The 13,933-nt window shown below is 40.3% G+C and overlaps 1 protein-coding gene across 1 annotated transcript in view; it reads left to right on the top strand.

Moving 5' to 3' along the window:
- LOC143765606 (keratin, type I cytoskeletal 19-like) overlaps window positions 1–11,545 on the top strand; it is a 46,733-nt gene extending 35,188 nt beyond the window's left edge. Inside the window, exons 5-8 of the mRNA XM_077252450.1 lie at window positions 2,705–2,830; window positions 4,208–4,428; window positions 5,296–5,315; window positions 6,282–11,545. Of these exons, the coding sequence (XP_077108565.1) occupies window positions 2,705–2,830; window positions 4,208–4,428; window positions 5,296–5,315; window positions 6,282–6,373 (459 nt within the window). The 3' untranslated portion in view covers window positions 6,374–11,545. The remainder of the gene's footprint in view (window positions 1–2,704; window positions 2,831–4,207; window positions 4,429–5,295; window positions 5,316–6,281) is intronic.
- The last annotated feature ends 2,388 nt before the right edge of the window (window positions 11,546–13,933 follow it).

The raw sequence follows: 13,933 nt of genomic DNA, 5'->3' as shown, positions 1-13,933 counted from the left end.
CCTCCACTTATTTTTATGACTCTTGGGTCAATTCTCCATCCTCATATTGACTAGTTCCTTTAGATACAAGAGACCTGCACAGGTTGTCCTCATACAATAGCAAAAGGGAACGTTGGCTCTCACTGATAAAGGGCTACATAGTTGTAGTAGCATGAGATGCCCCAATGGTATATGCACTTTTTTGTGACGTGTTTTTAACCCCTTTAACACAGAGAAACTCCAGATTCTGGTAACAGAACTTTATCTCTGAGGGACTGGCTTAACTAAAATAGTCAGGGCCTCATAGTAAACTTTGGATGTAGCCCTCTTCTCATCACTGCTGGTCCCTCTTATGGAACTACCACCCATTCTGCCTTCTCCTTGCTTCTTATTACCAGGCTGTTCTGCTACCGACCCTAACATCACCTGCAGTCACAGAGCAGGAAACACTACAAGAGGGCCCGGCAGTGATGATCAGGGAAGGGGGTGATATAGTACGTGACACAGCATGAGGGTCCGACGATGATGTGCACACATTTCTTCTTGCCTGCCCAGTGTCCTGGGCCCCTCTGTGATTAACACTCTGTAGAAGTTCCATGTGCTATAGTTCCAGGCCTGCCCTGAGGCGAGATTTCACTATTACTACAAGGGAAAAGAACCCATAGTCTAATTCTTTGCGTTCCTTGTACAGGAAATGTGAGCTTTTGGATTACTTTGGTATATAAAATTAAAAAAATACATTTTATAAATACCTTTTATTTAAATATTATTTTTCATATACAGCTCATACGCAGGCCTATGTGTGTCCATGGTTTTTGACAACAATCAAACCCTTTTTGAGGCCTACAGTCAATTTTAGAATGCTTTATTCTCTCAACTCTTCTTGCTAACTTACAGATGGTTGAGTTGTCACAACTTCTAGCAGTACAACTTCCACTACTACCATTACTTATATCAATACTACTACTACTACTACCACAACTAAGGGCTTGACCAAAATTTCGTTCTGAGTGCGATCAAACAAAACATCGGATTGCACTTGGACCAATGTTAGTCTGTGGGACTGTGCATATGTTAATTTTTTTCCTCGGAGAGAGCCCGTCCGAGGAAAAAATGCCGTATACCCAAGTTTGATTTGATATTCTGATTGCACTTATGGAAATTATGAAAGTCAATGGGTCCGTGGAAATTATCCAACTTCATTCGGATGACATCTGAGTGCAGTCTGATTTTCCATGGACTGACAAAATGGAGAAGATCGAGAAATTTTTCTCCATCTGCTCCTCATCCAAGAGAATCGGATCACACTTTGGTCACACTAATCAGAGTCTAATTACAGTGTGATTTTCATAATCGACTCGATTCTCTGAGATGAGAGTAAATACACTTGTGTGACCTTAACCTAATAGTAATAGTCATAATATGATCATTAATTATCAGTATTAGTAGCACTAGCAGTACTAGTACCCAACTATAAGATGCTGTGGCTTCAAACTAGTTTATTTAGACGTCACAATTGCTACAACGTTGTACCGTATATACTTGAGTATAAGTTGACCCAAGAATAAGCCGATGCACCTAATTTTACCTAGAAAAACTGGGAAAACATATTGACTCGAGTATATGCCAAGTATGCATTGTCACCTCATCCCTATCCTGGTATGCATGGCTCCCCATCCCCGTCCTTGTATGCATGGCTCCCAGTCCATCCTTGTATGCATAGCTCCCCGTCCTCGTATGTATGGCTTCCTGTCCGCCATGTATGCATGGCTCACCGTCACCATCCTTGTATGCATGGTTTCCCATCCCTGTATGCATGTATGGCTCCTTATCCCTGTCCTTGTATGCATGGCTCCTTATCCTTTATCTTTGTATGCATGGTTCCTATTAAAAAAACCCACATCCTACTTACCTTCCCTGCGTGCCTTCGCTGCATCTCCCAGCAGATCTTCCGGCTGAGCAATCACGTGTCCCCGCTCAATAAAGTAATGAATATTCACTCCACGCCTATGGGAGTGGAGAGGGGTGAATATTCATTACCTTAATGAGTGGGATACACGTGATCGCTCAGCCGGAAGACTGCAGCTGGAAGGAGATGCAGCGAGGGCGCGCAGGGAAGGTATGTAGGCTGTGACTGTAACTGTGCGCGCTGTAAGAGAAATATATATTCACTACCAGCACAGGGAATATTAATTTCTCTTTAGCAGTGGGCACAGTAACAGCAGCAGGCTCCTGCCTCTGTGACCCGCTGCTCCACCGCTCCCCCTCCCCTGCCATCTTTCTGGGACAATGACTCATGTATAGTGATTAGCGAGTATACTCGTTACTCTAGTTTCTCCGAGCATGCTTGGGTGGTCTCCGAGTATTTCAGCATGCTCAGAGATATAGTTTATGCTGACACAGCTGCATGATTTGCGACTGCTAGACAGCTTGAATACATGTGGGGATTGCCTAACAAACAGGCACGCTGAAATACTCAGAGACCACCCGAACATGCTTGGAGAAACTCGAGTAACAAGCACACTCGCTCATCACTACTCGTGTATAAGCCGATGGGGGTGTTTTCAGCACAAAAAATGTGCTGAAAAATTCAGCTTATACACAAGTATATACAGTAACTTGTTCCAATAGTCCCAAGTCTTACCATTGCATGGAATAGGAGATGCTCAGAAATACCCGTAGCCCTTGTGGTTGTATAGTATTATTGAAACATTCTTTTTTTCAGTCTTCAACAGTCCAACAGGAGGTGAATACAAACACTGAAGCCTTACAAAGTAGCAAAAAACAAATAAAGGAATTAAAGAGAACTCTTCAGGATCTAGAAATTGAGCTTCAAGCAGAGATCAGTAAGGTAAGCGTCTTTTTCTTTTTTTTGTTCACTGAGTTTTCCCTGAGGTATTATATTCAGTAAAGGGGATTTCATCATGACTTCTAAGATGGTCTTGATCCAGAGTTTACAGGAGTAAGATTGGTCAAATTTTCCAGTAACCTTGCCGGAACGGCGGTCATGTGATCGCAATTATGCGATATGCATACTCCTGACCACAATTTGACTAGATGGGCTTGGCCATGCTCAATGCAAATGTATTGAGCCAGGCTAGAGACAGTCTAGTTGGATTGGGACCAGAAGAATAACGACTGTTCATAGCCCTGACACTGGAGAATCCTTACAGCGGCAGTGCGCACTATGTGAGGATTCAGAAGTCTGCAGATTCATAGACAAGTCTGCAAACTTGTTGTTTTAAACTGAACAACTCTATTATGCTTGCAAAAGAATTTTGTACATCTTTTGGCTGCCTGTGTGCCATCGTCAGAAAACACTGGCAGTAAATTTGTTCTAAAATTGATGCCAACCTTGTGGTGTAAACTAATGTGAATTCATCGGACTGTTCTAGGCCAAAACCCTTTCCACTAAGCCAAGCACACAACCAAAAAGTCAGCAAAACTGGTGTAAAAACACTAGAAAAACAAAATTCTTGTGCATCTTCATATTGTACAGTGATTTACACCTTTTTACACCAGAAGACTGGCGGAAAATGCTTGATGACTCAACCACTAACTTCTGCAAGATAGATAAAACCCCTTTCCATATGACCTTATGCCATGTAGACATAATAGCGGGGGAGGGGGTCCTACTCTGTTAAAATCGAGCTCTTCATGTATTAAAACGATAGCCATTCAACTGAAAGACCACCATATAATATCAGAAATATCTATGGCTACCGCTAGCAAAATAAGCTTTGTCTGGGATATCTGGAACCAGACCTGAATCGATAAGCTTGTCACCTCAATATTTCCCATCTGAAATGCATAGAATATCATGAGAAAACATATTAAAAGAAGGAGATTGTAAAATAAATTTGATATGTTTGAGGATTAAAAGAAATGTTAAAGATTTGTTAATTTAAAATACAGAGTTGCATAATAAGGATGGTCAAACAAAAAACTTTAGCTGCAAAAATGGTGGAAAGTCCATCATGTTAACTAACATATTGATTCAGATACAGATAGACCCAACCATGGATGGGTCCTTAAATCAGTTCATCAGTATATCATCAGGTTAAGGGCACCAAAAGTAAAATAAAGGAGATGTACTATAGCACCAACTCTTACTTTGACATGTCCCCAAAAAAAGCTCTAACATCATCCATCTACCTTGGAACAGCTTTTTTTTCTATTCCAGCTTCTCCACCATTCATGACAGTGAACTTTTTTTTATATATTTTAGAAACATGGATTGGAGAAAACATTAGAAGATACCCAGTGTCACTCAACAGAACATCTTGAGAAGATCCAGATGCTAATCTGTCAGTTTGAGGCCGAGTTGGGCAAAGTCAGATTTGATCTGGAAAGACAGAATACTGAGTATAAGATACTTCTGGATATAAAAAGTCGTCTAGAGAATGAAATTAACACATACCGACGACTCATTGATGGAAATAATAGCAGGTAAGGTTGGACTCCTGAAAAAGGAACATCGCTGGTGTCTTCATTATTTCTAAGTCATTGACAAACCGAACATCACTGGTGTCTTCATTATTTCTAACTCATTGACAAATCATTAAACATTAATTTTGGGGTGACTATAGAAGACATATTAGCAATGACCAAGCTAAGGGTAAAACAAAACTTCCCAAGTATCAAGTGAGCAATAGGAAACCAAACATTCTAACCAGAAATTGGTGGTTCCAGCTTAGATGTAGTTGTCGGCCAACTCAAGTATAAAAAGTTTCAGTTCATTTCTTGCTAACTTTTTCTATCCCATCAAGGATGTCCAAAATTATTTAGCTGCTCTTTCATAATGGATGTGACCAATATACTTCTAGCCAGTATGGAATGCTATTCATAACAATGTGATTTAGTAACCCTATATGAATCCTATTGGCTAGATATGCATTCTATAAAATGTATGAGCTATCCAGTGGCATTTAATTGTATTAAAACATTTTGTTTACATTGATGGTTGAATGGTGATGAATGGGATTGAGTGGGATTTGTATACAAAAAGAATTAAGGGGTTTACATTGTTCCAGAAACATCAACAGTATTTCCCATGGACTTTTTCTGGTTTTGTAGCTCATTCAATTGAAGTGAATGCAGTTAAGTTGAAATGCCAAACCCAGCCTATAGACAAGAGTGGCGCTGTTTCAGATTTTCTTATGCAATTCCCTTCAAAGAACATAGCCACTACATTTATGTTGTTTCCCAGTCACTTACATTACGGTGAAATATTCAAAATATAATGCTTGAAAAGTGATTGTCAACTGATATTACATTTTATGATCACTTATATTGCTATTTTTTTCTTTATTTCAGTGGGAATACTCAATCTACAGGTAATGTTTTTATGTTATCTTTATTTTAGTTTTCATTTATATTTAGGTTCTTCATTAATTTACATAGCATATACAGTATATACACTTACTAGTCAATTTGATCTAAGTTGACATGTGACGAACGAATAGTAAGTAATGTAGTTGTATGAATCAAAAATATACCTTACAAATATTTAGGTTGATAACCGCTGTGATTTTGCATGACCTTTTATTTACATATGTTGTATGTGCATAAGGTGGTTCTCACAGTTGTAGGTTCTCATAACTACAATTATGTTAAAGAGGCAGAGGACTATCGCTGTAATAAGATTAACAATGGGCAATGTTCCTCTACATTAGCTTCTTCCAGCCACCACATCCTAACAAATCTGACATGTTAGGCTTTATTGGACTCTAAAAAATGGGTATGTGTCTTTTTTCCTTTCTTTTTAGAAACAGACACTTTTTTTTTGGTCCAAAGGCTAGCTCTGATTTTACAAGAGACTGGAACTGGGAAGAGCTGCAATACTAGACAAAGACATTGACCTGAGTTATTATGTAGTATATACATTATATATATATATATATATATATATATATATATATATATATATATATACACACACATGTATACATCATAACTCAGGTCAATGGCTTTGTCAGCTATACAGTGAAATAAGTATTGATCACGTTACCAGTTTTCTAAGAAAATAAGATTTCTAAGATTTATGGTGAAATAATGTTATTTCCACTTGTGGATTATGGCGCCAACAGTGATCAGTGGAACCTTCAGTAGTTTAGTAATTCTTCTGTAACCAATGCCATCAGTATATTGTGCAACCATAAGGTTGCAAAGGTTTTGAGGCAATTCACTGGTTTTACCTATCCTGAGTTGTTTCTTGTGTGGCACCTTGGTAATGCTTCAACAACTACAGATATATTATTTTTTCTGATTACCAAAATAACCAAATGTTTCTAACTCTTTAGATACAAACCGAAAAGTCAAGACCATCGTTCAAGACATGGTTAATGGAAGAGTAGTGAACTCCCGAATTTCTGAGATCTCACAGAAACTGTGATAGCCATGAACAATCCAGTCCTGGGATGCCCGGCAATTTACATTGAGCGACAGCTACCCTGTTTACATGTGCCAATATTTATCATTAATGTACAGTAGGACTACTCTAATATATACCTGTCTAGAACGATATTTATTAATGAGAACACAGGGGAACAAGGGACAACACAGGGGTGGTCTCCTAAAAAAAAAAGATAGATGCCAGTTCTATTCCTATTATTATGGTAATATGAGCTAGGTTACTTTTTTTTCCCATTATATGCGGGGTCTTTTTTAAGGGTTTCATATAGGAGTATGTTCCCAAAAATGTGACTTTTTTAAATATCTTAAGCTGTTTTTTCATACATATTGTATAGACCCTCATAAATAATAGATGGTAATGGTGAGAAAGTACAATTTCTTTTTAAAAGGAGGTGACTGGTTTTGATGATCTCATTTTCATGTATATTATAAGGGTGTTAATAGAGGGTGCTCAATTGAGAACCACATCTATTGACCAGAAAGTGACACCAAAGAGTTTCTAATCTTTCAAGAACCCAGCACATACCTCCATTAGACAGACAGACTATTGATTTCAATGGGCAGTGTGTAATGCTTCATATCTCCTGTGGGGGGAGCTGCAGGGGAATCAACATTTGTGTCCAGTTTCCTCAACTGCTTATGGGGTGATTATATAAATAAATATATTGTCAAGGCAATGTCCAATACAAAAGCTGCAAACTGCTTGATCCAACATATGATGGATACTAACGGGGCCCGAGAGACCACCTTAGACTGATATGAAGGCCAATTGAGTGCCTAAAAGGTAACCGTAGGATTCACAGAGAACACAGTGCTGTTCTGTATGTTGAAATCTGTAACTGAGCCCCCCAAAACAGAAAACTATTGGATCCTATGTATTGCTTGGCCACTTTCTGTCATCACTAAGTAGAGTAGTCATGGGTAATTAGCAATTCCTAATATAAAACAGAACAAAAGTTCCCAAAACGTGTTCTCACACTATTTAAGTACATAGAATATTTGTTAAAGAAATACATTTATAGAATTTATGAAATGTTAGTATTTGTTAAATGTTTGATATGTGAAAATACACTATGGGCCTCCAAATCAAACAATGGTGAAGCAATTAAAAGCCAATTGCAACCAATCAAATGCCAATTGTTGCACTTATTACTTATAGATTTCCTTCAACCATTTCTGTAAATGTGACAACAGCATGTCCAGCCAATTAGTCACCTTTAGGCCAGGGTCACACTTGCGAGTGCAATGCGAGAAACTTGCGTGAGTCTCTCGCATCAATACCCGGCACTGCCGCCGGCACTCGGGACCGGAGCATGCGGCTGCATGTATTTCTATGCCGGGTTTTGATGCGTGAGTTTCTCGCATTGCACTCGCAAGTGTGACACTGTCCTTAGGCTGGGCCTACACAGCCTCATGGATTGTTCGTCAGCAGTGATCCTGATAGGAGCGTGTGACTTGCACTGAAGTCTATGACAAGCGTGTCGCATGTAACGTGTGGCCAGTGACAGAAAATCCAACACATTAGGAAACCTATGCGACTAGGCTGCAGTCACAGGACATCACAGGTCAAAGAGAGACACCATAGGAAATAATCACCTCCAATATCGCAATGTGTGGCGCGCTATCAGGGTGGCCTGACAGAAGTCGCCATGTAGCTCTAGCCCTAAATTGACTACTTAGAAACAGATGCTAAATTACCATTCTATTACCAGGTGTAATTTATGATAAAGTGCCAGTTTCTGAGAAGCTGATTCAAAGACTAAAACCAATATGGCAGCACTTCCTGTTGCCGTTTCTGCTAAAATGGTTATCTCAACCAAACAGGAAGATATCTATATCTCTGAAAGTAAATGAAGCATAATTACCAGATATGGCCATAGCTCTAATTCGAGCATCAGTTATATATGGGCAGTTTTACATTTTGGATATTCCCTAGTTCCCGAAGTGACGATCATGGCCAAGTCTACTGACGGCAAAACAAGCCACTAGAAAACTGGAGAATCCAGTTTCCTTGACAAAGGCTTTCGGCACTGTACAGCTGTCTAGAGAACACTGATGGGAGACATTGTTCTGGTCGTCACTTGAGGAACGCTTTAAAAGGTGTCTGTCTGGTAGCAATTAGAGCGACTGCATTATTTCCTCATGTTGTAATATATGAGGCCCATCGTGTATTTGATTTTACATTAATATTTCTGTCTTATTTAGTTTCACAAGCTGAGCTCCAGTTTCCTAATTTATATTTTCTTACCATTTTAATCAAGCTGTATTTTTTATATGAACAATTTTGTTTCCTTATAGTTTAGGGCTACTTAGACCCCTTGTTTAGTGAGAATGCAATGTAGATAATAGAGTGAATTGTACGCTTATTAATTAATTAATGAATGCATCAGAGCTGGAAGTGTCTTTTACCTGTTAATGCAAGGTATTAGGTTTAACACAAATTCCCAGTGATATCTACTAATAAAAAACTGAGCTCTGATACATGATTATCTGTTTGATTTTCCCCATATGAAAAAACATGCTTTTTATGAATGTTCCAATGGAAGTATGATTTCAATGTTGGATTTGTATGTTATGGTAAAGCTTAAAGGGATTGTTCAGATGTTCCAAAAATTGCATCATAACTGGTTGTATGACATTGCAAATTAGTCATATTTCCTTTAATGAAGCTGGGGTGCAATGAAAAAAATATCCAAAAGAACCATGGACAGGCGTGACGCTGTTTTTTAAAGAAAGCAATAGGTATAATATTGTCCAACCCATTTAATCTGGATTGGACAGTTTATGTAAGTTCAGTGTTGGAGGAAAACCACCAGGCGTATGTTGGAGACTGTTACATATGATGTCGAAATATTCATTTTATTTTTAACTTTTTTTTCTATATACTTTAGATTTCACAATCTCTTATTAATTTTATTTACTGTTGGGTGAGATTTGAGAATCTGAGAATTGTGATCTCTTGTCTCGGGGCAGCACAGTATAGAGTGGAATAAGTTGAATTCAGTTATATTTATCTAGGATCTGATTTAGTATTTTAAGTCAAGTAAATACTTCTTTATATGTGATTTTAAAAAAGCCTTTGAGACCTTCCTGCCACATTCATAGAGAAAGTTTGTGAGTCCTGTCCCCTACTCATAGAAAAATCCTGAAAATACTGCCCCCTCATCTCAAAGAAAAAACCTGTGAGTCCTTTACTCCTTAATCATAGATATGCCCGTGAGTCCTGCCCCCTACTTATAGAAGAAGCTTGTGTATTCTCTCCTACTTATAGCTATTGACTGTGAGTTCTGACCCCTACTAAAGGAAAAAGCCTGCAAGTTCTGCCCCCTACGCATATACAAAGCCTGTGAATCCTTTTTTCTTTACTCATGGAGAAAGCCTATGAATCCTTTCCCACTTACTCATACACCAAACAAATGGTTCCTGCCCCCTACGTATAGAGAAAGCCTGGGAATTCTTTCCCATTATACTCATAGAAAAAGCCTGAGAGTTCTGCCCCCACCTATAGAAAAAGCCCGTGATTCCTTTCCCTCTTCTTATAAATACAATCTGTGAGTCCTGCTCCCCTACTAATAGATAAAGGCTGGGAATCCTGCTCTCCTACTCATAGAGAAAGTGTTTGAGTCCTGCTCCACTGCTCATAGAGAAAGCCTATGAGGCCTGCACTCCTGCTCATAGAGAAAGCCTGTGAGTCCTGCTCCCCTACTCATACAGAATATTTGTGAGTCCTGCTTCCCAACTCATAGAGAAAGCCTGTGAGTCCTACTCCTTTGTTCTTAGATAATGCCTGTGAGTCCTGCTTCCCTACTCAAAGAGAAAGCCTGTGAGTCCTGCTTCACTGTTCATAGATATAGTCTGTGAGTCATGTTCCCCTACTCATAGAGAAAGCCTGTGAGTCCTGTTCCCCTACTCATAGGGAAAGCCTGTGAGACTTGCTCCCCTACTCATAGGGAAAGCCTTTGAGACTTGCATCCCTACTCATAGAAAAAGCTTGTGAGTCCTGCTCCCCTAGTCAGAGAAAATTTGTGTGTCCTACTTCCCTACTCATAGAGAAAGCCTGTGAGTCCTGCTCCCCTACTTATAGAGAAAGCCTGTGAGTCCTGCTGTCCTTTCCCATTCAGAGTTAGAGAGTAGATTCGATATACAACCCTATGCAGAAAAAACTGTCAGTCACTGTGTGTTGGCGGGGAAGCATGACTCACTGGCTTTCTTCATGATGACTAATGGCACCATTAAATCAGCTTCTTATATAGAAAAACAGAATTCAATTATAATAAAATATTCCAGAACAAACTGTCTTCCGCTCTATAATTATGCTGACCTCAGATATCAGATCGGATAGATGGATAAATTGATCTACTTTAATCCCCGCCTATGTGAGCAGAAGACAATAAAGAGGTCTTCTGGTTTTGGAAAAAACCCTCTCCCCCCAGCTGCAGATTGCTTTAAAAAAAAAAGCAAAAAAAAAACCCCTTCCCTTACTCATCTCCCCAGGTTCAGCATTGAGTTTCTGCTGTTGTTCCCGAAGTTAGTTATTGTCTTCAGCACTTGTATCACGTCGACAGCACATCAGTCAATAACTCAGCTGAGAAGCTCTGCCCAACTTGCCAGCATCTGCTGTTCAGAGCCCCAGGCTCACTAATTGTCTGCAGCGTTGTCAACATGGGGTCAGTGCTGCAGACAATTACAAAACTGAGAGCAGTGGGAGACTTAGCGGGGACCCGGAAAGGATGAGTAAAGCACAGTATGATTTTTTAAAACAAACTCTGCCTGGGAATAAGGGTTTTCCAAATTCTGAAAGCATCTTATAGTAGCTTTTGTCCTCTTTTTCTTTAGACACGTGTCCTCTTTCATTGAGTTTTAAAGATGCGTACTGGCACTAAACTCATGATAAAGATCCTTCATGGAATAGTTATCTGTAGGTGTTAGAGAGATGGTATACATGTATGTGAGGGAGATATAAAAATGTACAAAAACATAAATGTATAAAATGTATTGTACTCCTTCGGTGTATTTATGGATTACTGTAAATGTATCGATAACTCAGATTTGTAAAGTTATGTGAACTCAAGCACTTACCCGTCATCTGTAAAAACGTCGGTGTCCCTTATCTCGTCATTTTACTATCTGTAATTCCAAATAAAATTCTATTCTAACGTATGTTATAAGTTTCTTCCTGTAGCCTAAGACCACAATAGTGTCCGTCTGATATCAAATGTATAGTATATGCTAGTAGTGTGTAAGAGAGACCACGGAAAATAGCACTCACCACAAGCATCGGTAAAACAATCCTTTATTACGGCATACAAGCTCAGATAAGCGGTTGGCAGGGGGTGAAGAGAGCTGGACGATGGCCGTTTCGCGCTGCAACTTCCGCTTCTATGGGTCTAATAGCACCACACAAAGAAAAGTACATGCATCATACAAATGGGATCACCAAACCAATAGTTTAGGTACAAAAATAACAAGATTTTTATTAAGACAACACCACACAAAAAACTGTAGTTTAAAAATAATTAAAAACTCTCATAGACAAAAGTGGGAGATAAGGGTCCATACAATACATGAGTTAAATGCTCAAATAAACATTGCATAGCCTACATCAGGTTTGTAAATACAACCCTCAGAATGTGGCCACATACAAAATAGTGCGGGTCAGACAGTATAAGCATGCTGTGTCTACCATGACAATTCAGATAAACTTAATATCCCAATATCCTAGTAGTTGTGTAAGTAGCATACAAATTTATATAGCAATATCCCACACAGAGAATGTCAAAAAGGGGGCAATATATATGTACAGCAATCTAACAAAGGAGCCGCACCTCAAGACCTGATATCTTACCACCACACCATCAGAAAAGTCAATTCATGACAACGCAGAATAAAGCAATGTAAGACCCATGCGTATCGACGCTTAAAGCATCTTTCTCAAGGTCCACAGTGATCTAGTGGTGTAGTCCCTATTTAAATACTTAATTTTAAACCAATTTTACATGCCAGGTGTGCGGCATGATGGCGGCGAGACTCAGAGGAAGTCTGTCTGTCCGGCGTGTTGTCATCATCAATGCGCAGGCGCTAGGATCCCTGTCCGGCCAGAGTACTGGCTCTAATGCACTGCGCATGCGTGATGCAGCGAAACCGATCACCGTAGCAACCAAAGCTTATATGCGAATAAACATAGTATATAATTGCGTATGAAGCGGTATATCTCTGCCGCAAGCCATATAAACCCACCCAAATTCTATATATATTAAACGACGACACCAAGAGGATATGTGTCAGGGCGGGGTATTGTAATGGTCAGTGCGCAAGTGCCAAATTCCCTGCCTGGCCGGATACCTAACTCCAGCGCACTGCGCAGGTGTGATAGAACAGGCAAGTTGCCGTGACAACCAAAACGCATATACAAAAGAATGAGAAAGAAAACGGAATATTGCACTCTGTGCAGTGCGGTAAGTCCCTGCTACAAACCCCACAGCCCTACCTGAACTATTTAAACTCAAAGTGTGTACAAGTTTACTCAAAGGATCTGCCCAAAAGATGAAATAACAGCATACCATAATTGAGTATAGGTAGGGGATAAGGTTACGTAAGCGCAGTCAAGAAGGGCGGAGACAAGACCTGCAAAAGATAGAATTGTGGCAGGCCAAACATAGAGGAGGAGTTTAACCTCCACACCATGCTGGATCTATCAAAACGTACACCCAAATGGATGAACTGGAATACGTACACGACTGTTGGCTGTGAGATATCGCATAAGCAGCTGATGCAGCTGAGAAGTGATTTAGATTACCAAGTGATTGCTGCACATTTATTTAAAATAGAATCCTCACAACAAGGCTACCAAACCCCAGCCAAGTATAATTCATACCTCCCAACTGTCCCGGATCCCGCGGGACTGTCCTGATTTTGACAGTCAGCCCCGGGATCCCGGGAGGGACATTAATTGTCCCGCACTACGTGCCTAGGGCGGGGACAATGCAGGGGGAGGCACCTGAGTAACTTAGGTTTGTGGCTGTTTTTTTTTTTTTTTTATAAAAGCTGGGTCACCTCCCCACCGACCCCGCCCCCTGTGCGGCGCTGCGCTGCCTGCCACGCTGAGGGAGAGAGGCTGAGAGCCAGCAGCGATCAAGATGAGAGGTCAGCGACTCACTACCTCCTGTGTGTGCACGGAGCTCCGGCTTCTCCTGCTCTTATCTGCTATACCGGCAGAGAAGGAGAGACGAGGGAGGTGCCGGGACAGTGCAGAGCAGCCTGTGAGCAGCCGGAGAAACTGAAGAGCTGCAGTGCACATCATGGACAGATCAGCCGCCCCTGCAACACAGAGGAGTGTGTGTGTGTGTGTGTGATGTGTGTGTGTGTGTGTGATGTGTGTGATGCTGCATGTGTGTGTGTGTGTGTGAGATGCTGCATGTGTGTGTGTGTGTGTGTGTGTGTGTCTTTTGCTGCATGTGTGTGTGTGTGTGTGAGATGCTGCATGTGTGTGTGTGTGTCATGTGTGTATGAGGTATCTGGTGTGTATGTGATGGGTGCGTGT

This window comes from Ranitomeya variabilis, chromosome 4 (genome assembly GCF_051348905.1).
Source record: "Ranitomeya variabilis isolate aRanVar5 chromosome 4, aRanVar5.hap1, whole genome shotgun sequence".
Lineage (NCBI taxonomy): Eukaryota > Metazoa > Chordata > Amphibia > Anura > Dendrobatidae > Ranitomeya > Ranitomeya variabilis.
Note: the sequence above shows the minus strand (reverse complement) of the source record. Positions and strands in the feature narration are given on the sequence as shown.